Source organism: Hevea brasiliensis, chromosome 8 (genome assembly GCF_030052815.1).
Source record: "Hevea brasiliensis isolate MT/VB/25A 57/8 chromosome 8, ASM3005281v1, whole genome shotgun sequence".
Taxonomy (NCBI): Eukaryota; Viridiplantae; Streptophyta; class Magnoliopsida; order Malpighiales; family Euphorbiaceae; genus Hevea; species Hevea brasiliensis.
In genome coordinates, this window is record NC_079500.1 from 100,975,741 (window position 1) to 101,002,915 (window position 27,175).

At 33.0% G+C, this 27,175-nt stretch overlaps 4 protein-coding genes and 2 pseudogenes across 7 annotated transcripts; 5 read left to right on the forward strand and 1 right to left on the reverse strand.

Moving 5' to 3' along the window:
* The first annotated feature begins 1,125 nt into the window (after positions 1-1,125).
* LOC110668097 (pentatricopeptide repeat-containing protein At2g35030, mitochondrial) lies at positions 1,126-4,544 on the forward strand. Of its 3 annotated transcripts, XR_009150775.1 has the most exons (4): positions 1,126-3,162; positions 3,349-3,504; positions 3,602-4,021; positions 4,332-4,544. XR_009150775.1 is itself a non-coding variant. In XM_058151899.1 (3 exons), the coding sequence occupies exons 1-2, from the start codon at positions 1,302-1,304 to the stop codon at positions 3,459-3,461; spliced, it is 1,974 nt and encodes a 657-aa protein (XP_058007882.1). In that variant the 5' UTR covers positions 1,126-1,301; the 3' UTR covers positions 3,462-3,504; positions 3,602-4,544. The 3 variants fall into 3 exon arrangements, 2 of the variants coding, with proteins under 2 accessions (XP_058007882.1, XP_058007881.1); XM_058151899.1 differs by having other exon boundaries at positions 3,602-4,544; XM_058151898.1 differs by lacking the exons at positions 3,602-4,021; positions 4,332-4,544 and having other exon boundaries at positions 1,126-3,498.
* Positions 3,686-6,029, forward strand: LOC110668096 (APO protein 1, chloroplastic-like; annotated as a pseudogene).
* On the forward strand, positions 5,228-9,646 carry LOC110668040 (BTB/POZ domain-containing protein At3g56230-like; annotated as a pseudogene).
* Positions 9,647-10,109: 463 nt separating this feature from the next.
* Positions 10,110-12,283, reverse strand: LOC110668027 (transcription factor bHLH61). Its single transcript, XM_021829052.2, has 4 exons — positions 11,973-12,283; positions 11,455-11,580; positions 11,129-11,299; positions 10,110-10,447 (listed from the first exon to the last, which is right to left on the reverse strand). The coding sequence occupies exons 1-4, from the start codon at positions 12,048-12,050 to the stop codon at positions 10,352-10,354; spliced, it is 471 nt and encodes a 156-aa protein (XP_021684744.1). The 5' UTR covers positions 12,051-12,283; the 3' UTR covers positions 10,110-10,351.
* Positions 12,284-19,007: 6,724 nt separating this feature from the next.
* Positions 19,008-21,143, forward strand: LOC110668039 (protein NUCLEAR FUSION DEFECTIVE 4-like). Its single transcript, XM_021829065.2, has 2 exons — positions 19,008-20,152; positions 20,600-21,143. The coding sequence occupies exons 1-2, from the start codon at positions 19,128-19,130 to the stop codon at positions 21,021-21,023; spliced, it is 1,449 nt and encodes a 482-aa protein (XP_021684757.2). The 5' UTR covers positions 19,008-19,127; the 3' UTR covers positions 21,024-21,143.
* Positions 21,144-22,486: 1,343 nt separating this feature from the next.
* LOC110668091 (ribosome biogenesis protein NOP53) lies at positions 22,487-26,639 on the forward strand. Of its 2 annotated transcripts, none has more exons than XM_021829179.2 (12): positions 22,487-22,741; positions 22,837-23,015; positions 23,112-23,163; positions 23,276-23,301; positions 23,495-23,575; positions 23,678-23,794; positions 23,871-23,950; positions 24,127-24,249; positions 24,336-24,458; positions 24,686-24,752; positions 24,875-24,954; positions 26,337-26,639. In XM_021829179.2, exons 1-12 carry the CDS (start codon positions 22,573-22,575, stop codon positions 26,341-26,343), a joined length of 1,104 nt encoding a protein of 367 aa, XP_021684871.2. In that variant the 5' UTR covers positions 22,487-22,572; the 3' UTR covers positions 26,344-26,639. The 2 variants fall into 2 exon arrangements, with proteins under 2 accessions (XP_021684871.2, XP_021684873.2); XM_021829181.2 differs by having other exon boundaries at positions 22,488-22,741; positions 24,130-24,249.
* The last annotated feature ends 536 nt before the right edge of the window (positions 26,640-27,175 follow it).

Below are 27,175 nucleotides of genomic sequence, written 5' to 3' on the forward strand. Positions count from 1 at the left end.
TTATACACGTACAAGAACTCCTCTAAAGCCAAGTCTCAGGCTCATCCATGCCAGGTATAGTATATTATTTATCATCTTTCTTTAGTCATGTTTTTGTCTCAAATACTTGTATTTTAGAGTCTTATTTTTTTTTTTTTTTTTTTTTTTTTTGTGGTTGGTGCAGGATGCATGCGCAAGCCTTGACACTTGCAGTGCTCTCAGGTGCCGCAATCTACCATCACTATGAGAAGCAAGGAGAGAATAATGCTGCTGCGTCCGAAGTTACCAACTCTCTGCCTAATTAATAACAAGTTTTCTCTAGTAGTCTCTTTTAATTTTTTGGGGTTTTTCTCTAAATTCTGTATTAATCTGGGACTTGCTTTCTGTGGGTGCCCGGGTTATGAATTACTTGTATGATTAATAAAGTTTTGTACTTTGCTATTCCATGGTGGATATGCATATACAACTATTTCATCATATATTATTGGGTTCTATATATTATGGTTATTAATACGTAATTGGTCCGTCCACTTTACCTATGTTTCAATATTTTTATTCGGTAATTAAGAATATAATTAAATTATTTAAATTATAATAAAATATTTTTAAATTTAATTAAATTATTTTTTATCTTACACATTTAATTAAATATAAAATATAATAAATAATCTGTTCTATAATAATTTTTAAGAAAATATTTAGTATTTTGATAACTCTAATATTTATATTATTAATTAGTTGATATAGTATTTATAGTAATATTTAAAAGTTAAGAGAATGATTTATAAAAAATTATATTTAATAAATTTTAGAAATTAGACGAGTGTTTTTATTAAACTTAATAAAATAACATTACTATTTATATATTGAATAATTAATTTAATAATTATTTTTATTAAATATTTTTATTTTAAATTATTATATAAATAATTAATATTTAAAAATTAATAATTATTAAAATAACTATCAATAATTACTAAAGTAACTAATAATTACTATGTATTATAAAAAATGATCAAAATAAATTTTAAAAAATTATAAAAAATTATTATATTTAATAAAAATAAATTAAAAAATAAATAACATTTCTCAATTTTTCCGAAGCCGCTTATAATTTTAGACCAAACAGGAAAGTGAAAAGTGGTTAGCATAAATTAAGGGACCTCATTATTTTTCACTTCGGTAGCCAGTAAGGCATTAATCACCAGACCGCCATTGTAGACCGCACCACTAACCACGCGCCTCCGATCACTACAATGATGAACTTTATTATTGAAATTGATGATTGAGTCATATGGATTTGGTTCTTAATTATCATTGTGATGATTATGGTGTCCCGCTCTCGTTTTTGGCATCGAGTTTTGAAACTTCCCTTCACATTTTCATGTCTTCGCCAGTTAAATCCTTCCTTCTCTTCTCTCGCGAAACAGAACCCAACAAGCTTCGTGAATCGGATTCCCATTTCCGTCAATGGAAGTTCGAGGCTGATGCCAATTGTTTCCTATACATATGAGTGTAACACAAGGATAAGTATTTTAGGCCGTCATGGCAATGTCAATGAAGCGAGGAAGTTGTTCGATGAAATGCCTCACCGTGACACCGTTTCTTATGCTTCAATGATTACTGTTTATTTGAAAAACAATGATCTTCCCAAAGCTGAGAGGCTTTTTTGGGCCATGCCAGAAAGAAATATTGTTGCTGATTCTGCAATGATAAGTGGTTATGTCAAGGCTGGCCAACTTGATAAGGCTCGTGATGTTTTTGATCATATGGTGGAGAGAAATGTGTTCTCTTGGACCAATTTGGTTTCTGGGTATTTCAGGATTGGGAAAGTTGATGAGGCTCTTCGGCTCTTCTATCAAATGCCTGACAAGAACGTGGTCTCGTGGACTAGTGTGGTTGCGGGTTATGCTCAAAATGGTTTCATTGATCAAGCTCGTCATATTTTTGATCAAATGCCAGAGAAAAACATCGTTGCTTGGACTGTTATGGTCAAGTGTTATGTTGAGAACGATCGAATTGATGAGGCTTTTAAGCTTTTCTATCAGATGCCCCAGCGGAATCTATATTCTTGGAATATTTTGATTTTGGGTTGCATAAATTCTAATAGGCTAAATGAAGCCATTCAACTATTTAATTCAATGCCTCATAGGAATACTGTTTCTTGGACAACAATGGTCACAGGTCTGGCTCGAAATGGAATGACTAAACACGCAAAGGAGTATTTTGATCAGATGCCTCAAAAGGACACAGCTTCATGGAATGCTATGATCACAGCATATATTGATCAAGGCAACATGGTTGAAGCTAGTGAACTTTTTAATTTTATGCCAGAAAAGAATATTGTGAGTTGGAATGTGATGATTGATGGGTATGCAAGAAATGGGCCTGGAGGTGTTGCCTTAAAGTACCTAATTCTCATGCTTCAGTCCAATGTTAAGCCAAATGAGACTACTATCACAAGTGTATTGACACAATGTAATAGCATAGTGGAGCTTATGCAAGCTCATGGCCTAGTGATTCATCTTGGCTTTGAGCATGACACATTGCTTTCCAATGCTCTCGTCACTATGTATTCTAGACGTGGTGATGTCCTCTCAGCTAGGTTTGTTTTTGATCAGCTTGAGGCAAAGGACATTGTGTCATGGACTGCAATGATATTAGCTTATTCAAACCATGGTTGTGGTCATCACGCCTTACAGGTCTTTGCACGAATGTTAAGATCTGGAGCTAAGCCTGATGAGATTACATTTGTTGGACTCTTATCAGCTTGTAGCCATGCAGGTCTTGTCAAAAAAGGTCAAAAGCTCTTTGATTCAATGGGTTGTGCTTATGCTATAGAACCGAGGGCTGAACATTATACCTGCCTTGTAGACATCCTGGGTCGTGCAGGAGAAGTGAACAAGGCAATGAAAGTGGTCTCTGAAATGCCTCAACATGAACGTGATGGTGCTGTTCTTGGGGCATTATTGGGGGCATGCAGATTGCACAGGGACGTTAGATTGGCAAACCAGATTGGCAACAAGCTAATAGATCAAGAGCCAACTAGCTCAGGGAGTTATACACTCTTGGCCAATGTGTATGCAGCATGTGGGAAGTGGAATGAGTTTGCACAAGTAAGGAAGAAGATGAAGGAAAGAAATGTGAAGAAAGAACCTGGTTTTAGTCGAATCGAAGTAAAAGGCAAGAGCCATGTATTTTTTGTAGGGGAGAGATCTCATCCTCAAGTTGAGGAAATTTATAGTTTCCTTGATGATAGACTGCTACCCCTAATGCAGGACATAGGATTCAATCCAGAAAGCACACATGCACTATTATCCTTTTACAATGAATAGAAGGCAATTAATTTATGCTTTTTATGCTGGCTAGGAGCTGAGGAGATGGAACTTTCTATTTCTTTTGATGATCAAGAGAGGATCATTGAAAGCCTTCTTGTATGCCAGTTACTAGATAGAGATTCCCTCTCTCAAAATCATCAATAGTTTCCTTTAATGCATGACCTTTGAGAACTTGAGAAATGATATGGTAAGTCACATTCCAACTCAGACTTCATTTCTGAATACCCATTTGCTTTTAGTTTCTGTGCCTCCAACTAACTGATCTCTGTATATACTTTATGCAGGCTGACATTGGGTTGCAAACTCGCAATATGCAGATCAAGTATATCTGCCATGCTTGAGTGAGCTTGGTCCATGCATGCTTGGTGATGACTTCATTGAAGGTTCATATATTGACTGAACAGCCGGAAGGTTTCATTGCAAGATACCAAGAAGCCTCTCCCTTGATCCAAGGGCTCATAATTATTAAAGGTGCACCTCAAGAGCAAGGTACTGTAGCAATCCTCTCTGGCAAGAAGAAGAAGGTCCACTTTTTGGAAACACTCAGCATCACAATTTCAAGTCTTAATCTTTGGATTTTTTTTCAACGGGAGGGGGCAGAAGATCTACAACTACAACTCCACTGACGCTCATGGAGTACTAAACATGATCAGCGGGGTAATTTTAATTCACAGTGGGGCTCTTATAGCGAGGTTCTTAAAAAGGTTTCAATCTGCAGATCCTCTATGGTTCTATTTGCTTTGTTGGTTGTCAAATTTTAGTATATATCATGTATGTTACTGGCTGGGGTACTAGGCTTGCTCTTGGCATTAAATCTGCTGGAATTAAATGGTGTGCCCCCACCAATATATTGGCATTAACACTACAGGTGGTTGTTGCATGTTGCAGACCAGACAGAAGTAGCAAGCATAGATGCTACTTTAATTTTTTCACTATACTGTGGGATATGTACTACATAATAATTCTCGGTATTATTAATATACTTTGGCATAATAGCATTGCTTGTGTTTGTAGAAATGTTGTTGCAAGTATACACACTTTTTTTGATTAAGAGAGCCGAGGAGAGATGTCAGAATGCTTAGCAGTTCAAGAAACTGAAGAAGAGGAAGTTTAGATGAGTTTTGTTTCTTTTTTTTACATATCCCATGTAAGTTATCTTGATACAATTTTGCTGTAGAAGAAAACAATGGTAGCTGTTATACAATTTGTTTAATGCTTTTTAGTTCCTTTTGGAGTCTCCAAGAATTTCTTTGTTGTTGTTGAGTCATTGTTAAATGATTGATCAAAAGAAAATGAAAACCTATTATGAGTTTATAAAATTTTATAAAATTCTTTTTTTTCTTAATAAATTTTAAAATTATGTTTTAGAAGAGAAATGTGGTATCAATCAATTCTTATTCACTCCTATATTCAACATCATTTTTGAAGAATTTTTTTTTCTTTTTATTATAAATACAAGTGAACTTAAGTGAGAAAAGACAAAGTAGAAGAGAAACTGAGAAAGTACTAAAAACCAAGCAAAAAAAAAGAGAAACTACAAATCTCCCTCCATCACAGGATGGGGAAGAAACAAGTATCTTCGTGGGGACTGGAAAGTGGCTCGGTGGGCAGTGCTTCTTGTTAGATACTTGCTGTCAAGAAACAAGCATCATATCCAGAGAATGTAGATCAGACACCGATACTACCAAAGAAAAAAGATGCAGCCCGATTCCTGTTGCACATGAGGTACTGGATGCCTGGAAATTTTTTATAAATGGAGTTGCACAGTTCTTGCATGTCATTTCTGTGTATGGTTGCAGGCACGTTGGACCTTTGATAGCTTGCTTGTCTAATGATTAATGCAATTATGCAAGCAAATTTCTTTGCTTTGTTTTGTATCTGGGGCATTAACATGCTAAAATTTGCGTGAAGTGCATGCTTAGAAGTTCATGTGGTCCAACCATTGTTAAGCGCTAGAGTTTCTACTCATGGATCAAGGGTTCCATCAATGATGTACTTGCTCCATTGAGTCATATCATCTCTATGACCATTTGGGTGGCCCATCAAGCATGAAACTCGGTTTGACTACGACATGATTCCAGCTTTTGTTGAACTCACCAAGCTGGTGCAGATATACCAGAGTATCCTTCTTGCCGAAGAACTAAACCAGTCAGAATGATTGGAAAGAAAGTGATAGACAGAGGTGGATATGTTGAGGAGCCGACACCATGGCATACTGCAAATCCATCTACTCTTACTGATTTTGATACTCATAGAGCTCGTGAAGGATTTTCACCTCCTCTGTTGGAAGATGTACCAAAGGTTGCACAGGAAACCATTGATGCATACGAAACTGTTGGGTGGGATGTGAGGAAATTAATGAGGAAATACACTGTGAAGGCACGAGGATATTGCTCAGAGGTTCACGTGGGTCCTTGGGGACACAATGTTGAGCTTTATGGGGAATACAAGCACCAGTGAAGGGATGGAAAACATGGTTGGCAGGACTACTGTTGAGGAAGTTGTCCCATCTTATTATGTGTGGCATGTTAGAGGCCCCAGTGGCCCAAGGGGCATCCCTTGAAGAGCGCACTCAAAAAGTTTTATGGCAAAGCTCCAGCTGTGTTTGAAATGTACAAGCAAGCGGGTGCGCAAATCCCTGAAAAATACAAGCCTATGATGAGGCTTGACATTATGATGCCTGAAACTGATGAAACCAAATTAGTAGCATGATAGGATCTGACAAGATGGCAAATGCCCCGTTTTTGTGCAGAAAATGAACTGATGCTTGCATGCAATTTTCGGGACATGTCTTTGCTACCATAATGATGGGAATGCAATTAGCAATCCACATATTTATTTGTCTGTGGAGGCAGCGCTTGTTTACTCTTGTGCAAATTGTTTGGTCGTGTATGGTGCGGTGCAGGTGAGGCCAACTGTGACCTTCAAAGAGATATATTAGAGTTCCTGGGCAAAGCCAAAATAATCTCACTGCCATTGGTATGTTATTTTTCTTATTTTCTCTGTTATAAGAATGTAAAATCTCCGAAATTGCCAAGCATTCATTTGTCTGTAATGCATAACAGTACTGATTTCCCCTGAAACCAGCTGATAAGAGCAGTAATTATTCTGCTCTGTTTTTGGTTCACAAGAGGAGAGGGAAAGTACCATTTTTAACCCCTTGATTGTTTAGAGGACATAATCCGCTCCAAGATATTGATTGTCTAATTGCATACCTTTGATAATTATTTGAGCAAGTGCTGTCAACCTAATTGTCATAATTCCATTCCCTCAATTATCACTTGCATCACCAACAATCAGCTTATGAGAAATACGTTCTTTATCCTAATATGGAAACCACATTGAGGTGATTTAGAAACTTGGAATTCCATTTTAAAAGAAAATGGAACTTCAAGTCTCTATCAGCTGATCCAGTGGATGGAATAAACTAAAAGTTTCAGATACTATTAGGCTCTTCTTGATTATAATGCATGTCTTTGCCAGTGGAAGTTCAACATTCCCTTTTTCTTCATCTCTTTCTGTGTCCTTCTTATATAAGTTTTATCATCCAAAGGAGATCATATTTGCAGTCAAAACATCCACACTGGCCAATGACATGTATATCATTGGGGAAGGCGGGCTACTAAAGTTAGGGGCTTGACAAGCCAACCTGGCCCAAAAGAACTACTTGGTGGAGGGTTGTAAGTGTTAGGGAAGTGGTTAATAGGACTTGCTTGCCTCACACATACTGGCTTTTTTAGGTTGGGAAGTCTTTTTCTTCTTCCCACCTTTATGATTCTTCCCCTAACCAAGTGATTGTTTATTAAGGGGCTTTCCTTTAAAACTACTCAGTCAAAAGCCAAACCTAACCAACTTCACATTCTTTCATTGATTGACAACAAACGCCCTTCACCTTCCATTTCTTTTATTCATTCTTTGACAATTATACCCTTACCAATGCTTTCTTTTCCTTCATCAACATGAAAAATGTAATGCTTATTTGAAGAAGCTAACCAGTGACCTTCCACTTGTTTTGCAAGAATAAGAGTCAAGGGTTTGCATTTTCATGCATTTAACCCTATTAAAGAATAACAGTTAAAATATGTAGAATCAACCTAAAGCAATCATGGAGTTGTCCCCTTCGCCAAATTGATTAACCAAAAAAAGGAGGAATATGAGATAGCAAACCTTTTTAGTATTAAGGAAAGTTGGCAAGAGTATGAATTGAACTCAACAGAGAAGAAACCCATCTCCTCCTCCTCCTCCTCCTCCTCCTCCTCTTCTTCACCATTAACATGATCTTCTTATTTGTCTTTCTTTTGGGTATCCAAACACGAAGAGGAAAATGGACTGCTCTATTTGTAGCACGATGCCCTCTATTCTTAGGCCTCCAAGAAATACCATATGCGGAACATGCTATGAGGGAGCTAAAAGCGTTATCACTTTGATGAACAAATTTGAAAATGATAAAGGAAGCGACAAAGCCAGTACCTCTGTGATTTCTTTCCCAAATTCCTGTAAGGCAAGCTCTTCTTTCTTTGTTTCTTCTAATTGCTTTCTTTGTATTGGTTTTTGCAGATGATGATAATATAGGGATTAAAATTGTTAATATCTCAAGATTTTCTTAAAAGTTTAATCCACTAACAAGAAAATATTCTAAAATGTTTAGGAAACGAAATTAATAATGGTTGTCATTGTGGTAATCATCCAGTACTTGAAATATTTATGACAAAGCTTTTTTTTTTTAATTACACCATGTATTAGTGAGTTACATAATTAGTACACCCTGCACATGTTTATAAGAGCATAACATTTGGGAGTTGGGGGCTTATCAAGTGATGAGTCTACGGCAGACTTATAAATTATGGTTTCTAATATTTATAAGTAATTCTCTAACAGGTGACAAAAATCATAATTTACTTTTATTTTAAAGAAGAAACAAGTTAGTATTCAAAGTGTATTTCTATTAAATTCAACATTAGCGGATTGAACATTGTAATAGTTTAGTTGATCACATTCTATTTTTTATACAGTGTAGTTTTTGTAATTTAATATTTTTATAATTTAATCTTTGAATTTGATTGACTATTTTGATTTATAATTGACTGATAGTAAATTTTAATATAAGTTTTATTTTGTTAATAGAAATATATTTCAAGTACATATATTGTAATTTATCATCGTAAATTATTCCTAATTAATTTATACTCAAATATATAGCAAAAACACTTTTGCTAATTTTAAATTTTCATTGTTAGTTGATGACCAGTAACAGAGATAAAAACTATAAATGTTTTAGGCTTTTATGGTAAACATACTATCATCCAATATTGAGTAATTTTGTCATTTAATCAATCATGGGATGCATGCATACGTATAATTTATATTCTGAGCTCTACTCTTTCTATACTCGCCTCAGCCGCTAGCAAATCTTCCAAAATGGATGAACAATATGAAGGAAATAGAAGATGAACTGAATGAGAAAATTAATTTCCTCAGTGGCTTTGTTTCTTTATTTAGAGATCAAATTCTTACTGACATCCAACTCAAACCTGCAATGGTGGTCTTTCCATTTCTGCACACAAAGCCTTACTGGTGAATCTCTCTCTCTCTCTCTCTCTCTCTCTCCCTCTCCCATATATATATGTGTTAGATTATTATTTTTATATTCATTGAGCTATGACTGACTAATTAAGATTCAAATTTGAGACTAATAGTTTGAGACTAATAGTTTGATATAAGACTTTAATATTATTAAGCCAAAATCCATTGGTATGCATATGATACATTAATATTGAATACATTATATTTGTAACTTATGTCTAGGCAGCAAGATCAGAAATATTCAAGAATATGCTAGGCTTAGATGCATGCAAAGCCGCAGCAAGTGATACAATAACACTTGCAGTGCTGAACCATGAAGAGCTCGAGTCTCTCCTGGAATTTCTCTACAGTGGAAGCTTGGCTACAGAGAAGGTGGGGAAGCATATCTGCTCATTGACCTTGGCAGCTGATAAATACGAGATCCCATTCTTGCTGAAATTCTGCGAGAGATACATGCTTAGATCCCTCTTCTTATCTAATGCTCTTGACGTCCTTAAGATCTCATATACGTGTTCCAACAAAATATTGAAGGAGACTGCCTTGAATTTTATTGTTAAGAACATGGAGGATATTGTTTTTCAGCTAAATATGAAACATTTGTATCCAAAAACCCACATCTAGCTGTGGACATTACCAGGGCATTCTTGATGGATGCCAAAAGCTGGCGGAGAAATGAGACCATTGCTTGACACTAAATTAATTACCAAGAATTCATTCATGTGTGGAATCCTATATATAAGCTTTGATCAAGAAGAAAACAAAATCAATTTGGCTTTAAATTTGCATCCTTTTTTTTTGAAAGAATGCAATAAAAAGACTTAATATTTTTTTTTTTGAAAGAATGCAATAAAAAGACTTAATATTTAAATATTTGTGTTCGAATATCTATTTTTTTCTGTGATATATATATGTACAAGGAATAATTAATGATGACATTGCTGATGGACAATGTACTAGCTGAAAAAGTATGTAATGGCCAGCCATATAATATCATATGGAATCATTTTGATTCTTTAGAATTTCACATGAAAACAAAAACTCAACTGCTTGCCAAACAACTTGTGATGAGCTTATCATTGTTTGATATAGTACTAAGTGCATTTCACACAAATGGAAGCATCCTACCCTAAACAACTTGAAATTGTTCTGTATTTTCATTGCAAGAAGACGAACAAAGGCTAATGCTTTTTCACTTCAATTCTTCTACTCTTAGAGAAAACACACATTTGATTTTATATATATATAATTGCATTTCATTTCTAAATTTGCCTTCCCCGAATTATGACTTAAATTCGGAGCATTTCATCTCTTGATTAACAACACTCTCAACCTAAACAAGCTAGCTTCAACAATAGATTAAACAAAAGTGATGGAAATTAAAATGACAATTAATTAACGATATTAATTTATAAAAACAAGACTTTGATCATATATATATATATATATATATATTACTCTTGTTCAGTACTCTCATTCCAATTCTTAATAGCCTGCAACACTGCTTGTTTCACCACCTGAGCATCCATGCATTCGCCTTGTTCTTCGTTCTGCAATCATCCCAAAAACATTATTTTCCACACACGCGCACATATAAAGAAAAAAAAAAAATGCTATTATCAATGCTAATAATTTAATTTAGAGATGGCAACTCTAAATGTTTGCCGACGCCTTTCCAAACGTCGGTATTTTTGTTGCTAAAAGTGATGATATCTCACAATTTTACAACACAAGATTCATGCGTTGGTAACACTAACATGTTGTCATTCAATGGATACTGGTAATCAAAATATTCTTTTTTCGGCTCCAAGACTACAAAAAGAACAAAAGAAAAAGGAGCCCACTTGAGCTGCTGGACAAACATGGCACGTACAAAGCCAGTGCATGACGACTACCACTCCATGGTTAAATACACAAGCAAGCAAACCTATAAAACACACCATTTAGCAAAGCAACAAGACATGGCTGAGTAGAGTGAGCCTCACACCAAATTAAGCAGCTCAATGGGAAAATTATAACAGGAAAAGAAAATTATAATAATGATTCCAAATTAATTCCAGTATTAGCAATAACAGAAAACTAACTGAAATACAAATTTCCAATGGAATTATTGTCCAAGAAATTATTAGCTTATCAAACATGTGATTGCTTGCTTTGGAACTATATGAGTATTAATAATAGGGAAAAATAAGAAAAAGAAAAAGAAAAAGAATAATTAGTTCATCTCCTACCTCCCCTCCAACTGCTTGTAATCGAAAACTATCAGTACAAGAAACCCTAGCTTCCTGCACATTAAGACCCAGTTCTTCAAATGCTTCCAATATGGAGACAAGCAAGCCAGGGCAACTCCTATCTAAAAATACATTTATCAGAAAACCCTTCTCTAGGGTTTCTACTGTAACCTGCAATAATAATGCAAAAAATTTAAAAAAAAATTCAAGAAAGAAACAAAAGCAATACTATTGTCGAATAGATCAATAAAGAAGAAAGTCCTCTCATGTGGGGGATGAAATAAAGAAAAAGAATAATTAATCATAGAGAGGATAAAAATTCGTACCATAGGCAATGGATTTCGGTGGCTCGAAGTTTGTGCAGCTTCCATATCTTGATTCAGTCTCTCTACCTTCTGTTTTAGCTCTTCAATGTACTTGGTTGCATCCATGATGATTGAGGTTTTGTTTAGCTGTTACATGCAAAATCTTTTGTCAGAACAAATTCATAAATACAACCCTTAATTCTCTTCTCTTTAATTTCATATATTTTTCCTTTCCTTCTGATTCCTTCATATGATACATAAAGCAAATTTTGCCTCTGGTAATATAAGAACTAGACAAGAATAACACAAGAATTAATTAAGGATGGCAAGAAAAAGCTAAGATCAATCATAGTATTAATTGAAAAAAAAAAAAAAAAAGAAAAAGCAAAGGTGATATACAGAAGTGAAATTGAAAGGAGAAAATTATGGTTTTGTTTTAGATAGAAATCTTTATATAAAATGATATATATAGATGAATTATAGGGAAAATGAATGTAAATCAATGGAAGCAAAGGCCTCAGAGAGATAGAGGGAATTACAGCATGAGAGTTAGTAATGGAACGAAGAAGTTGCAGCTTCTCATGCAGTGCTGCTCTCTTGTTCTCCCTAGAAACCATGGTTAATTCTTTCCCTATTGTCCTGATAAAAAAAAATAAAAGAAAATCTTCAGCTTTCTTTCTTTATTATCCTCCTCTCTTCTTCTTCTTAATTCTTCTCCTTCTTATATCAGCTCTCTGCAAGGCTCTGAGGCTGTTTAAAGAGGGGATGAAGCTCTCAATCTATATGATTCTCCCGTTTTCTTCCCATATGAATGCCTCAGTTTCTTCACACCAAAATATAACATAGATGGTGGCTGGACTTACCTCAATGCCCTTTCCAAAACATATAATAAAATATAACAAATTATTACGTATATTATAATTAATATTACTTGTATTTAGTTCTTGAAAATGAAAATAATATTCTTTTAGGATAATTACATGCTTAATTAATTATATATGCATATACGTCATTAATTTTCCCTTTCATGGAAACTTTATTTTATCAATTGAACCCACCTTATATAATTTCTTTTTTTTTTGAAAATTTTAAAATAATTATAAAGATGTTGGGATTTTGACAAGGCTCATCTCATCTCTTATTTTTTGTTTCTTTGTTATTTTCTTTATTTTTCAAGACAAAAAGTAAGTAAATTATAAATTATATATTTATAATCAGTCCTTTTCACTCTTTATTTTTTCTTAAGAAAAAGGTCAATAAATTATATATTATCATTAGTCCTTTTCATCACTTTGTTTTTAAATATGCACAACTCCAAGGCAAAATCAAATGCTTTATAATAGAACCGATGCTCCAACACTAATCCAAGTCTTTAATGTGGCGATTTTTTTTTTTTATTTAGCTCTCATTGAAACTCAAATTCAAGATATTATAATTCTGAATATAATTTTAATGACATTAAATTAAAATTTATTGATAATGATTGATTTATATTTTAATGATAAAAAAAATAAAATTGTCACCATTTTAGAGAAAAGGGTGTTTTGGGGAAGAGAGAGAGAGAGAGGCATAAGTTAAGATAGAAAGAGGGAATCATGGACTCGTGATGAGAAGGGAGTGCAAAAAATGGCTATCGAAAGAAGTGAAATAGAGAAGCAACAAAAGGATGTTTAGTTGTGATATTTGGAATGCCTCCAAGCACTCCTCACGGGGCCTTTTTAGCCTTCCATCCTCTCTTTCTCTCTCTCTGCCCCTCACCTTTTATCCCCTCTCTCTCTCTCTACACGTGCCTTTATTTTACTCTCCTCCAACATCTCATCTCATATAATCTAATCACCATTTCATTTCATTTCATTTCTCTATTCATATTCCTTTCCCTCGGGAATTGAACTCTCTTTATCCACCATGCAATCCTCTTAACATTTCAATCCTATGCTTCATGCAGCTTTCCTTCATGTAATCATTATACTATAATAATTTTATTATAACATTTACATAATTCTAATACACATATAATCACATAATTATAATATAAAAAAAATATAAAATTTACGTAATTCGGTCATAAACTTTATATTTACAAGCAAAATACAAAAAAAAAATTGCTATAATTAAAAAAAATATATAATTACAAAAAACTCTCAAAATATTATTTCTAATATATTTTTCTATATTACAGGTCGAATCATCCATGAATACATACTTGGAATTCAAGTCATATAATGTGACAAATTTAAATACTTGTTGATCATTTGTATAAAAAAAAAAGTAATAGTAGTAATTAAGTAAAATTGATGAAGAGAGGGTGGGTTAAATAGGCAGGCAGCCATCTGCAAAGAACAGGTCACGAGATGTTATATATCCAACAAGTATATCAAAATCACAGTTGATTATACATGGCAAGTTAGGAGGGTATTGGATCCTTTGCATCAAAGATTGTCTCCTTTGTACACAGACAAATCAAGTACTCAACCATTCACATGTGTGCCCTTTAATTAATCATTACAACAAAACAATACTCTCCTCATACATGCCCTGCTCTACCTTGTCTCTTCCATCACCTTATATTCTTCCTCTTCCTACACCTTTTAGATTCTACTTTTCCAGAGGCTTCTTCCATATATTCACCATTTATCCTTCTTAATTTATAAATTCTTCGCTATCTTACTTCTTAATTATTTACCCAGCCTTAGTTTTGGAGCCAATATCTTTAAACATAACGTTATGGAAGATATTCCCCCTTATTAATTAGTTAAATATGTCAATAATCGTTTAATATTTATAATATGATTTTAAAAAAAAATAGAATACTTTTATAATTGACCCAACTTGATTGATGTAGCATCCCATGTAGGATGCTATATTATAGTATTTTTTAAATTATTTTATAGCTAGTGTGGTCCATTTATACTCATATATGCTGAATCCATGAGCTAGAGTTGGAATAATGCTATATTTATATATATAAAAATAATGAAAATATGCTATACAAGTATAGAATTTTCACGTCAGAGAAAGATGGAATGAATGAGAGGTATAAAAGTGGAAATGACTCATATACCTATTGTAGATTTTAGATTAGATATGATATCAAATTTATGAATGTGTTCTTCAATAAGACTTATCAAGAAATGATTTTTCTTAGGAGTTTTGATATTTCCGAGCTATAATTTTGATTTGAACACAAAATTAAATCAGTCTAATTAAAAATTAAAATCAAACTCTTTATTTTTTTTTTTCATTTGAAATCAAATCGACATTTTCTTTTAATAAAATGAAGAAAATTTTAATCTATTAATTAGATTAAAATCAAAATGAACTAAAACTGGAATTGAGATTGATCAGTCGGCGGCCAACCCTAATACATGGTTGATATGTATAAATATGCAAGTAAGCATTCAGAAATTGTATTGTATGGTCTGTCCCGTCTACAAGTCTACAAGGTTGAGAAGGTTTCTAGGTCAATGAAAAATGCACACCACCTATTTGAAGGGAATGGCATGATTCAGAATTTGACAAAGATGAAGCTAGAACATATATATTTTGTCAAATGAGCCTGACTGGATGCTTATATCGAAATGATGGTGTTGCAAAAAAGTGGGAAAAATACAAATTAAAACAGATAAGCAATTATTTGTCTTCACACACATTTAGCAATAGCATATTTTGCTTCTTCCAGACAGGACTTATATATATGATTGATTTTTATTTGCTTTCTTTCAATCTGAATCATCCTACCTAGCTACCCTTTTCTTAAGTTTCCAATCCAATAATGGAGGAATATTATTAGGTACTTTTAACTAACATTGAAATTTCTACTACTTAATCCAATAATTGCATGCATTTCATCTTTAAAAGTTGCATTAATTTCATCTTCATATCTTTCAACTTACTTGCATGTTCTTGTAGTGAAATCCCACAAAGACAAAATCAACCTTTCACTTGTATTTTTTGATTCATTTAACTCTGATGAAGATTTAAATTCGAGACTTCATCACAGTTTTATAATATATATTTTTTTTTTCACAAAGAGATTGATCTCAAACCTGAAGCTACCTGACATAACAATTTTTTGTTATGTAGAAACCTTCAGTAATGTGTTAAAAATGGAAATTGTGGTGATATAGAGGGCTTGGGTAGTTGCAAAAAAGTTGAAGAATGAGAAGATACTGTTATGGAATGTGATTGTGATTGTTATTATTCACATGTATTATATTTTCACTATATAAAGAATGGTTTTAGTATAAAGTCTAAATAACAATATATAATAGCCTTAATTAAGCTCTTTTTTTGAGCTAATTTAATAATATCCAATGGGGCAAGGTGGTAGTGAATTGCTGATCTGTTGTGAATGATTTAATTAAATTATTATGGTATGAAGATCATGTGACAAAATAGAACAAAATATAAAACAAAAACCAAATAATATATTTTAAGGTCCAATAATGCAATTAAAGTGATTTACTTATGCAGAAATGTTTCTCGTGACATTCCAAATTACTTAAAAAGTGAAATTGTTCTCATTACATGACAACCAAATTACAAGACATGTTTCCTAAGGCTTACAAACATCATCAACATTCCCTCTAACCATATTTTAATTTCATTATTGCCCTCTCCTAATGAAATGGTTTTATTTTTTACTATTGAAGCAATAATTATTTGTTATTATTTACAGGATTCTTGTGAAAAGTCACATGAGTTGCACTTGGGGAAAAGTACATTCACATGCACATGTGATAATAGGAACAAACTTATACATGTATAGAGTTGTGATAAGTGCCTCCCTCCCTCTGATACATATGCCTGCCCACACAGATAATTAATCAAACTAATTAATGGGAGTTAACTGATTAGTGGCATAGGTTGATATATGATTCATTCATGGTTGAAGTAGAGAAAGAAGAAGTCACTTTCATGAAGCATTCTCTCCTATGAATAGAATAAAAGGGTCCTTTTCAATTGGTCATCATAACTTACAATCCTCATATTATTTTTCTATTGCTCATTGATTTCTCTGCTCTTTTACAAGCTTCTTGTTTCTATTCTTTCGTAGACACGGCTTTCCATCTCACACGCTTCACAGCTATTTTATTTTGTCCTTTCCCTCTTTTTTATTTTTATTTTTTTAATAAAAAAATTTCTATGAAATGCATATCACCCTCATACTTAAGCCTTATGGTGGGATTTGTTTCGAGTCGAGAATGAATAATATGTATATATATATATATATATATATATATATATATATATATATTATTGTTATTATTAAGTCTATCCGGAATGGAAGTATCCATTTTTATTGATAAACCAAATAGAAATAGACAGAGAAGATGACTTATAAGACACATGAACATCTACAAATAGCAACAATATATGTGTGTCATCTACAGAAGATGTATGTATCGAATTTGTTCTATCCGGTCTTGCTGGTTGATGAAGCCAGCTTCTATCAACCCCACACATTGTGATAAAAGGTATCAAAATTTGGGTCACGGGGTCGGTTTAATTTGTTGGTATCAAATATATATTTGCAATCTCAATATGGTAGAAAAATAAATAAATAAATAAATAAATGGATCAAATGAAAAGATACACTGCAGGGTACATCACATACTTGTCCTTTCCTTCTTCTTCTTCACATGTAAAGAAAGAAAGCCCACAAAAATGGCACGAGGAAGCCTGCCAGCCACTGCAATGGCCATTCATATATCTCTATTAGACATTTCAAGAAGAGGGTTTTTTCAACTGTTTGCGTCTCTTTGTTGGATTTTGGATAGTGTATGAGAGGCAGAGATATGGGTTGCGTTTTGGCTTCATGTCTTAATTTTTTTGTTGCAACTTCTTTAAGCCCCACAAAAATTGGAGAGGCTTTTTTTTTTTTTTTTAAGCATTTGGAAAATGACTTTTCTCCAATTGTAAGTCACAGGCCACAAGCCACTAATCCTCCAATAAACTTGTTAACTCCTCAAAGAAAGAATGTTAACTTGTCAACAAATTTTAACGAATAATGATGTCTAAAGAGTATTTTATTTATTTTATTAACATATATGGAGTTATAAGTAGGAATGCTAAGAACATGAAAGTTATCCACCAAATCGATATCTAAAAATTTATTAGGTAATAGAAGATTTTAGTTAGGCCCTCGAACTTGTAGATAAGATTGTAGATTATAGATAAGTTCTGCAAGTCTAAAATACATTAGTAATGATCTAAACATGTGGCTATATGTTGATCTTGAATATGTGGTCATTTAAAAATTTACTGTCAACTTCAATGAAGAAAAATTAGGAAGAATCAATAGACCCAGTTTCTTAAAATAAAGAAATTGCAAGATTATATATGGTTTTTATATTATTATTATTATTACCAGAAGGTTTCTTGCCCACATCTACTGTTTAATGCTGCAATTTTTTGTGGGATAGTTTTGGTTTATTTCCTTCGGGCTGGTTTATTTGTTCTGTATCTCAGTTTCTCTCTTTGCTTGGTTCTTGGTCTTTTATTCTTCTTGCTTTTCACTTAGCATGCTTAAAAAAAATGGTTATCATTGACTTTTCTGGTGATGGGGACATCTATTTGGCTCCAAAACAATAAAGAGGAGAAGAAGATCAGATGATAAAATAATGTCATTTTATATATTCAAATATATTTTTGTTGGTGAGGTAGCATTTAAATGGATTGCTGACTGGCACTGGCCTTTAATATATATAGTGATTCTTCAAATTATGAACACTTTCACTATCACCGTGTGAACTTTGTTGGAACCATAATTAATTAAAGCTGTCTTGTAATGGGCTTGAAATTGACCTAATTTATCAGAATTTACAAGTTTATGAGTAATTTTTGTGATGGTAATAAAGAAAGACCTCCTTTCTCCTCCAGCAATATATTTGCTAGTCTGCCAAAAAAAAGGCAGGCTAAACTATATGCAATTTATTTGATCTTATGCTGAGTTACTCTTAGGATGGCCTTTGACAGAGATACAATTGATCCTGTACTTGCAATCACCAGCAACTTTTAACAACATGGCATTCAAAATTGGGACAACCTAACCCCTTTTAGAAGCAACACATTTCACAATGTAAACCTACTTGTAATATCTTAATTCCTCTACCATTAAAGTTCATTTTTAGTCTTCTCATGTTCTCATAAGCCATTTCATGATTATATCAGTTTCAGTTTCTCTGCCTTTCCTGGCTCATCATAAAAGAAAAGAAAGTAGAGGAAAAGCAAAAGAAGAAACATAGTAAAACACACCTATCTTTTTCTTGAGAGCTAGCTAGGTTCTTTCCAGCCTCAAGTATGTCCAATTTGCCTAACATTTGGATTTGATACATATATAATTTCTGGTTTTAATTTTGCTATCTGGAAATTTGGACTGTAATTGAAAGTTACACATAACAAATTTCTGGGAAAACGTCCTTCAGGTGATTATTTGCTTTGACACAAAGCTGTATTTATTATAAAGAGAACAAGAAAAGAGCAAATCAAGAATTTCCAAATCCAGTTAACATCCAAAATAATAAAGAAAAATGAGCAATCAATTAAGCCTTAGACAACCGTCATCTTGGCTAGTCTTGGGGTGCATTACTTTGCTACAAGCCATTAGTGGTACTCGTTTTTCAATATTCCCTACATGCTCCACAACACAACAACAATATTGCCATTTCTCTCGTGTGCAGCTCAATAATCTAATGGTTGCTTCAGAAACTGGAAAGCTCTTTGGGTTCTTGTCAGGAGCTGCAGTTGATTATCTTCCTCCTTCTATGATCCTAGTAATTGGCCTTATATTTGGATTAGTTGGCTATGGTGGGCAATATCTTTCCATTGCACACAAAATCCCTGATTTGTCTTATTGGCAAGTGATATTTCTAAATGCCCTTGCAGGAAATAGCACTTGCTGGATCAGTACTTATTGTTCCACATTAGCCATTAGAAACTTCAGGGATTGGCAGGGAACACTGATTGAAATAACTTCAAGCTATTCTGGGTTGAGTGAAAAGATATATAGTATATTAGTTGGAGGCATTCAAGGGAGGAAGAGTTCTCAAAATTCCGTTACTTATCTCCTCTTTACTTCCCTTGCTCCTATCGTGGTTGGGTTAACCGTAGCAATAAAAAATTATGGTCTGAAGTGCTTGGAACATAGAGACATAGACATGTCTCCAATTGCCTTTCTGATAGCTATTTCAACTGGGATATATGTAGTGATTGAAAGTGTTGCACCAAGTTTCACACACTTGTCTCTGCAATTACAAGCAGTGATTTTAGTTTTGGTGCTAATGATACCATTTGCAGTAGCATCTTTTATTGCTTTACACCAGTTCACAACGCAGAAATGCAACTCTCAGGTAATGCCCGAGCCTTGTACTGACATTTTTGAATCAAAATCCAAAAGGGTCATCAAAGAATTCGAGATCGCAATAGATAAAGAAAGATGTGCTGATGAAAGTAAGGCCGCAGAGGTCGATAGAGGCACAGAACAAGTGTTAATGGTGGGAAATGAGAATGGTTTGAAAGAGCTGCTGATAGATGTAGACTTTTGGCTGTTTTACATGGTGAATGCATGTGGAGCTGCCGTAGGAAAGGTTTATCTGATCAACCTGGAACAAATCTTCGTATCTCGTAGCAGCAGTGTAGCATCATCTCTATTCGCAATGTCCTGTGTGTTCAGCTTCTTTGGAAGGAACTTCTCAGTTATGTTCAAGTGGTATACAAGGTTTGAACATTATTCTACTAACTTTGAAATAGAAAAGATCATATAGTGATATCACACATCAAAACTAAAGGAATTATTTATGATTATAGCTAATCAAATTTGATTAACACATCCATGCATTATAAATCAAGGGACAGACAGCAGAAACCAAGCTTATCTTTTTTCTTTTTTAGTTCAATAGGCTCCAAGTGGGTTCAAACTCGAGAACTCATAGACTATTTCAGTAACCTTGAGTCGAAACATTATTGATAGAACCAATTTCATCTTTATCAACCTTATACCTTAAAATTTTGCTTTCTTGATCAGATAAGCCTCTCAATGAAGTTCAGGTTTGATAGGTTCTGCTTCTGCAGAGATGCTGCAGCTTTACTCTTGGTTAATTACCTGCTATAACATATATGTCCCTGTAATTTTTATTGTTGGATATTCACAAGATATTTTTTCCAGGAAAAAATCAATCATATCCAACCCAGCATTAACAGTGCTCCTAATTCTTCCTATGCCGGTGGCCTTTTTCCTGCTAATCAACGACAGCAGCAGATGTTTATACATCAGCACAGGAATTCTTGGAGCCTGTTCTGGAGCCTTAAATGCCATAAGTGCATCAACCATGCACGAGGCTTTTGGTTGCAACAACTTCGTAGTGAAAAAAACCATTATTCAGACTAATATTCCACTGGGGCTTCTTGTCTTTGGGTGCTTGGCTGCTCTTAATTATCAGAAGGAAGGTGAAGGAAATCATGGGATTTGCTTGGGTTTGCAATGCTATAGCAGAACTTTCATCATCTGGGGATCCATTTCCTTGGCTGGAGCAATTCTCAGCGTTATTCTGCTTCTCCGTAAGCAGAACTTGTGTTCACATAAATCATAGAATGTGCCCAATTTGGAATAAATTTGATTGATTATATTATAGACTAGTTGAAAGCCCTTGCGCAGCTCAAACTTATGTAAAAGTTCCTCTTTTTACATTGTTTATAAAATTATGCTAGAATTTTGGAGTTATTTTATAACTGTAATAAAATTAAATTAAATTAGTTCATTCATTATATAAATGAATAAAAAATGCACTCATTATAATTAAAATAAAAATAATTAAATGAAACTAATTCATGAGTTTTCAATAATTTATTTTAGTATTATCAAGCGTCATAATCTCTTAAATAAATTTAACACATTAAAAATTATTTGAAAAAAAAAATTCTAACTATTCAACTTCTAATTTAATAACATGAGATCTTTAAATTAACATCACTCTTAAATTAATTAAACCAAATTAAACAACAATAACTAATTAATAATAATAGATCTAAGAATATATGTCCAAAATCTATTCCTAACGAACATAAATCTAAGAATTATTGAGAAAAAAAATAATGAAAAGTTGTCATGGGTGGTCATCCAAAGAGAAGATCAAAATGAAGAAAATATGAGAAAAATAAAAGAAAATAAGAGGTTTCTAGAGAGAAGGACCAATTTGGATATTTGCGATTGAACCTTAATTTAATAGGATGAATTTGGGTAATATATAATTATATTTGAGACCGAATTAGATTTAAAAAATAATATATATATATGTTTGAGTTTTGCATATTGAATAGCTATTATCTGAATCTATTTATATAAATAAATAATTAATTAATTATAAAATATATATTTTATAATGATATTTACAAATTTTTATATATTATATTTTAAATAAATAGAATTTAAATATTTTATAAAATTATTAAATTTTTAAAATATAAATTATTAATTAACAAATATTTATTAATAAAATTATATAAAATTAAATAAATTTAAATTTTTTTAGATAATAATAATTAAATTTGAAATGAGTTTGAGTAAAAAAAAATACTAACTTCTTTAAGGATGATTGTTATTTTTAAACACCTATTAGAACTAATGAAGTATATAATTGAATTTAAAATTAATTTGAATTTAATTCATATTAATTTAAATTTTATATATTAAATATTCATTACTTAAATTTTTTATATAAATAATTAATTACATATAAAATATATTTTTATAATAATAGTTATAAATTTATTAAATCAATAAAATTTCAAATTTAATTAAAATTATCAAATTTTAAATATAAATTATTCATTAACTATATAAAATTAAATAAATTCAGATAATATCTTAATATAAATTTTAATTAAATTTAAAATTAATTAATTACAAAATTATTAATTAAATTTAAATTTAAATAAAAAAAAAATTTTGTGAGCATCTAAAGGAAAAAAAAAGACTTTGAGAGTAACCTCCTTTGTCAAAGCAGAAACGGCACCGTTTTTCAGTTTTGCTAAGATATATAAATCGAGCGTCGTGCAAGGTTACCGTTTCACTCGCCATCTGCGCAGACTCTCGGCAGCCACAGCAGGAAGCAAGCAAAGCAAAGATAGAGAGAGAAAGAGATGGGGAAGAAAGCGAAAAGCTCAAGGAAGGGCAAGAAAGCATGGAGAGCAAACATAAGCACCGAAGACATAGACGATTTCATTGAGAAATCCACCAAAGATGCTCTCTCCGGAGGCTCTCTTTCCCATGTTCCCACTGAGTCCCTCTTTTTCGTCGATAAATCCAAAGGTGACCCTTCTCTCTTTTTCCTCATGGAAACTCTTCTCCTTCACCTTTTCCTCAATTTTATCTTTAGCTGATACCTTTTATTGGGTCAATTTCAGATCTTTCTGTGAAGCGCAAGATTGAGAAGCACAGAGAAAAGGTACTCCGCTGTGACAGTATACTTCAGAAAAATCCTTTTGTTCAAGCGGTGCCATCTTCGAATCAGAAAAAGAAGAAGATATCCAAGAAATCCCTGAAAGAGTCTGAGCCAAAAGATGCCACTCAAGATGGTTCCAAGGTAAGTGAGCAAGCGGTTTTGAGTGAGGTTGTGAATTGTGATTAATTTCTTTTAAAATTGCTCGGGATTGAGATTATTTCATGGGATTTGTTTCAGAATGATTGTCCTGTCCAGGATTCTGGCATGGTCGACTTGTGGGAAAATGAAGGTATTGAATTTTCATTGGCATGCATAACTTTATAATTTATGTTAGTTTAGCTTGTTTGGTTGTTTAGAGATTGCAAGGTTTTTATTTTTTGCTTCCTTTGACAATCTTCCAGGTGAATGTGACAACAAACTTAGAAAGGTACTTGATTGGCTTTAATTATCTAAATTCCAGCTTGAGGTCTTACTGTTACATTGCATATGAGGATATTTCGTTAAATATGATAGAATACATAGGATTTGTTGTATTTGTTTTGGCATGTACGAAATTCATTTTGCCTTGTAGATATTGAACAGGGTGTGCATTTTCCTGATGATTAGCTGATCATTTACAGGCATCCAAACCTTCAGTTATTCGGGCAGTGGAAGTTGAGCCTCCAGGATGCTCATTTAATCCTTCATTTGAAGCTCATCAGGTAATTTCCTAACATTTCAGATACTGACAGTTTTGCTTTTCTTGTGTTTTTTCCAAAATCGAAATGCTTTATGTTCTTTTTTGCTTCAATTCTTCAATCCAGGATTCTTTGGCCCAAGCTGTTGCAGAGGAAATGCAGAAAGTCTATCAGAGTGAGTTGGGACCTCAACCTGTTCCATTAACTGTTCCTGGGGAACAGCAAGTGATTGATGAAGAAGATGTGAGTCTCTTGCTTTACATGTACATTTAAGTTATTTTCCTTAAGCAGAAATTACAACATATGTTATTGTGTTTAGTTGTATTTTCTGGAGGCGGATAATGGGGATGATGGTGAAGAGAATTTGACAGAGAATGAGGATGCTGCGCAAGGAAAAAGGTTTTATTTGTTATCACTATTGCATATATATGCACTTGTACTTAACTTTTTAAGAACTTATATCTCAAATGTTGTTCTTTCTTTTGCTTTAACCTATACCCTTGTCTGCTTACAAATTGAATGTATTTTCTAATAATTGTCTCATCTAAATTCTTTCTATTTCAATGGTCATGTAGCAGGTCTACTAACACAAAGAGGGTGACCAAAGTTGAGTTGAATAGGAGAGCCAGACTCAAAGAACAGCAGAAAAAAGAAGCAGAAGCCAAGAAGAAAGAGGAGCTTTCAAAAGAAATTGATTCGTAAGATGATCATTGTTGTTCAAGTGAGATTTATTTCAGTGAAGAATGTGTTCTTACTGCTGTATGTTTCTCTTTTCCGGCTGCAGCTTGCCAGATATCATAAAGGAAATAGCTAAAGAAGATGAGGAGAAGCATAAAAGACACATCAGGCGTATAGTAGCTAAGCAAGAGAGACTTAAAACGTGTCCACCACGCTTGGGAAAGCACAAGTATGCATGCAGTTGCAGTTGTCTTTTGACATCTTTCCTTATTAGCCAGAACATTTAGAAATCAATTAGCTGAAATATTGTATTTTGGTTATGCATGTTTAACTTCTCAACTTTTTTCCACTATCAAGATTTAATTTCTTAATGGATTTCGTTTCTTCAAATCAAACTTATATTTTGCATTATTAATCTCAAGCATGACAAAACTAATTGACAATTTTCTGTTCCAGATTTAAGCCTGCTCCTCCACAAGTACTATTGTCTGAAGAAATTACTGGTTCTCTCCGCAAGCTGAAGGTGCATGCCAGAATCTTTTTTATTTTTAGAAGTTATTGATTAAGTGTCATCAGATTTCTGTTTATTAGAAGTTTGAAACTGAAGATTGCTGTTCTTATCCTTTGTTTTTCAATCATATGAAGGGTTGCTGCACCCTTCTAAGGGATCGATATAAAAGCCTAGAAAAAAGGGGATTGGTTGCACCAACAGCCAAACGCCTAAGGTCAGTTGATTTTTTTTCCCTTTTATTTCCTTGTGCTTTTGACTGGAACAGTGAGTTTGCATAGTTGATTTTCTTAAGAAACTGAGTGATGCTATTTAATTTCTCTGTAGCTTAAGTTTTTGCTTGTTTGCTGGAAACAGGCATTTGCCTTACTGTGGAGCATACTCAAGCATGTTATCCTTGCTTCGTAATAGATACTCAAACTAATAAGCAGCCCTGCACGATTTGCAGTATTGAGCTTGTGTTATAGTTAGCACAAATTATATAAAATTAGCACAAAGGATCAATCAAGGACAGCCAATAAAAAATCCATTAGAAATCTTTTATGATCAAAATATGAACTGGGAAATAAGAAATCAGTGATATATAAAAAATAAAATAAAACAAGGGTAAATAAATATTCCAAAATTATATGGTAAAAAATCCAAACTGTTTCAAAGTTCAAACTGAAACTAACCTGAATATTGCAATAGAACTGCCTAACCTGTGAAAGATGAGTGATTAATCAATTATTTAAAATCTTAAAATTAATATGACAACAACAACTAAAACCTTAATCCCAAACTGGTTGGGGTCAGCTATATGGATTATTTTTTTCCATTCGGTTATGTTAGACATTAGGTCCACATTAGTATTCAAAACTTATAAATCCTTTGATACTATTTCCCTCCATGTTATCTTCTTAGGCCTCTCTCTTTCCCTTCTCCCCCTTTCCCCTACTAACCTGTCACACTCTGTACTAGGGCATTTGATTTTATGCGTTGTACATGACTAAAATCTAAAAATCAATGTGAGAAAAACAAAAAAGTCAAAACTAAAAAGAAACCCACCATAATCCGTGCTAAACGTGTATCATCTGAAATAACTGGAGAATCTTCAAATCAACCCGAGCTTTGTCCTCCTACTCTGCTGTCCAATAGTTAAATCATAGAGAAAACATAAATAAAGAGAAAAGGGAGGAGGAAAACAGGAAAGGATTGGGAAAGGAAAGAGAGAGGGAATGGAGTGAGGAATTGTAGCTTTGCTGAGCATTGCTTTAGAGGGAGGGAAGAAAGGGAAAAGACATGAGTGTGTAATACTCTTGCCTTTAGTATAACTAGAATTACTAATCTCTCTATTGATGCCATTTCAGCTATTTAATCTAATTGCAAATAATTAAGCCTTACTCTCCACTTTTTTCATTATATTATGATTATGATATGCCTACTTGATGCAAAACCAAAATGAGGAGATGACGGTTCATTTTGGTGGTCAGTTGTAGTTGTAAGGTTATGTGTCAGAAAGCGTAAAAAAATGTTGGTGTTTCATATGCTTGTGTATTTTTGGGTACTGTTTGATGGTTCACATTAATTTGATTGATAGTGTATTTTGATCTTGGACAGGAGATAGATAGTGGATTCAATTATTGAGATTGTTGATTGTGTAGCAGTTGGCGGGTTAAAGCGAATGGAATGCTGTTTAGCATGAGAAGAAACAGATAGTTGAGATATGAAGATTCCATTGCAGACACAGACAAAGCCTTTTATCTGTGTTGTTATGTTTGTCACTCTATAAAATCCCAGTCATATTATTAGTCACCAATAGACTATTAGTGTTTTGCAAATGTGCTGGTTAGTTTGAAGTTATTTTTAGTTTAAATTTTGGATGGTTTAGATTGAAAAATAAAGAATTCAGAGTTCAGATTATATTTACATACTCCACATTGATATATGGTTTGGAAAACATGATACCCTTCTCACCCTTCTTCAATTTGCATACTTTTTTAGAATGTGAAATAGTTGCCACTCTTTTGATCTCATCCTCTAATATTCCCCTACTTTATCAACATCATTATATTAAAATAAAAGGATAAATATCAACAACTGTTCTTGAATTTATATAGTTGTAACATTACAATTCTTTAAATTTAAAATATAACATAACACTCCCTAAACTTTTAAATTTTGTACGGTAAAATTCCTCTGATTTTCAATTATTGATTTTTCAGTTAGAAACTGATGTAAATAGCATTCGCATGGCATTCATTAAATATTTATTTCTCCTCTTTTATGTAAAGTGTGAAATTATTTTCTTTATGCATGAAAAATTATTCTGTCTATAGGGAGAAAAATGATTCAATTTATACATGGCTTAAGAGAGAAAAGAAAAACACTGACTAAGCTCTAAGCTAGAATTTTTTAGATCAGCGTCTAATTGAATAATTGGAAGTTAGAGGGATTTT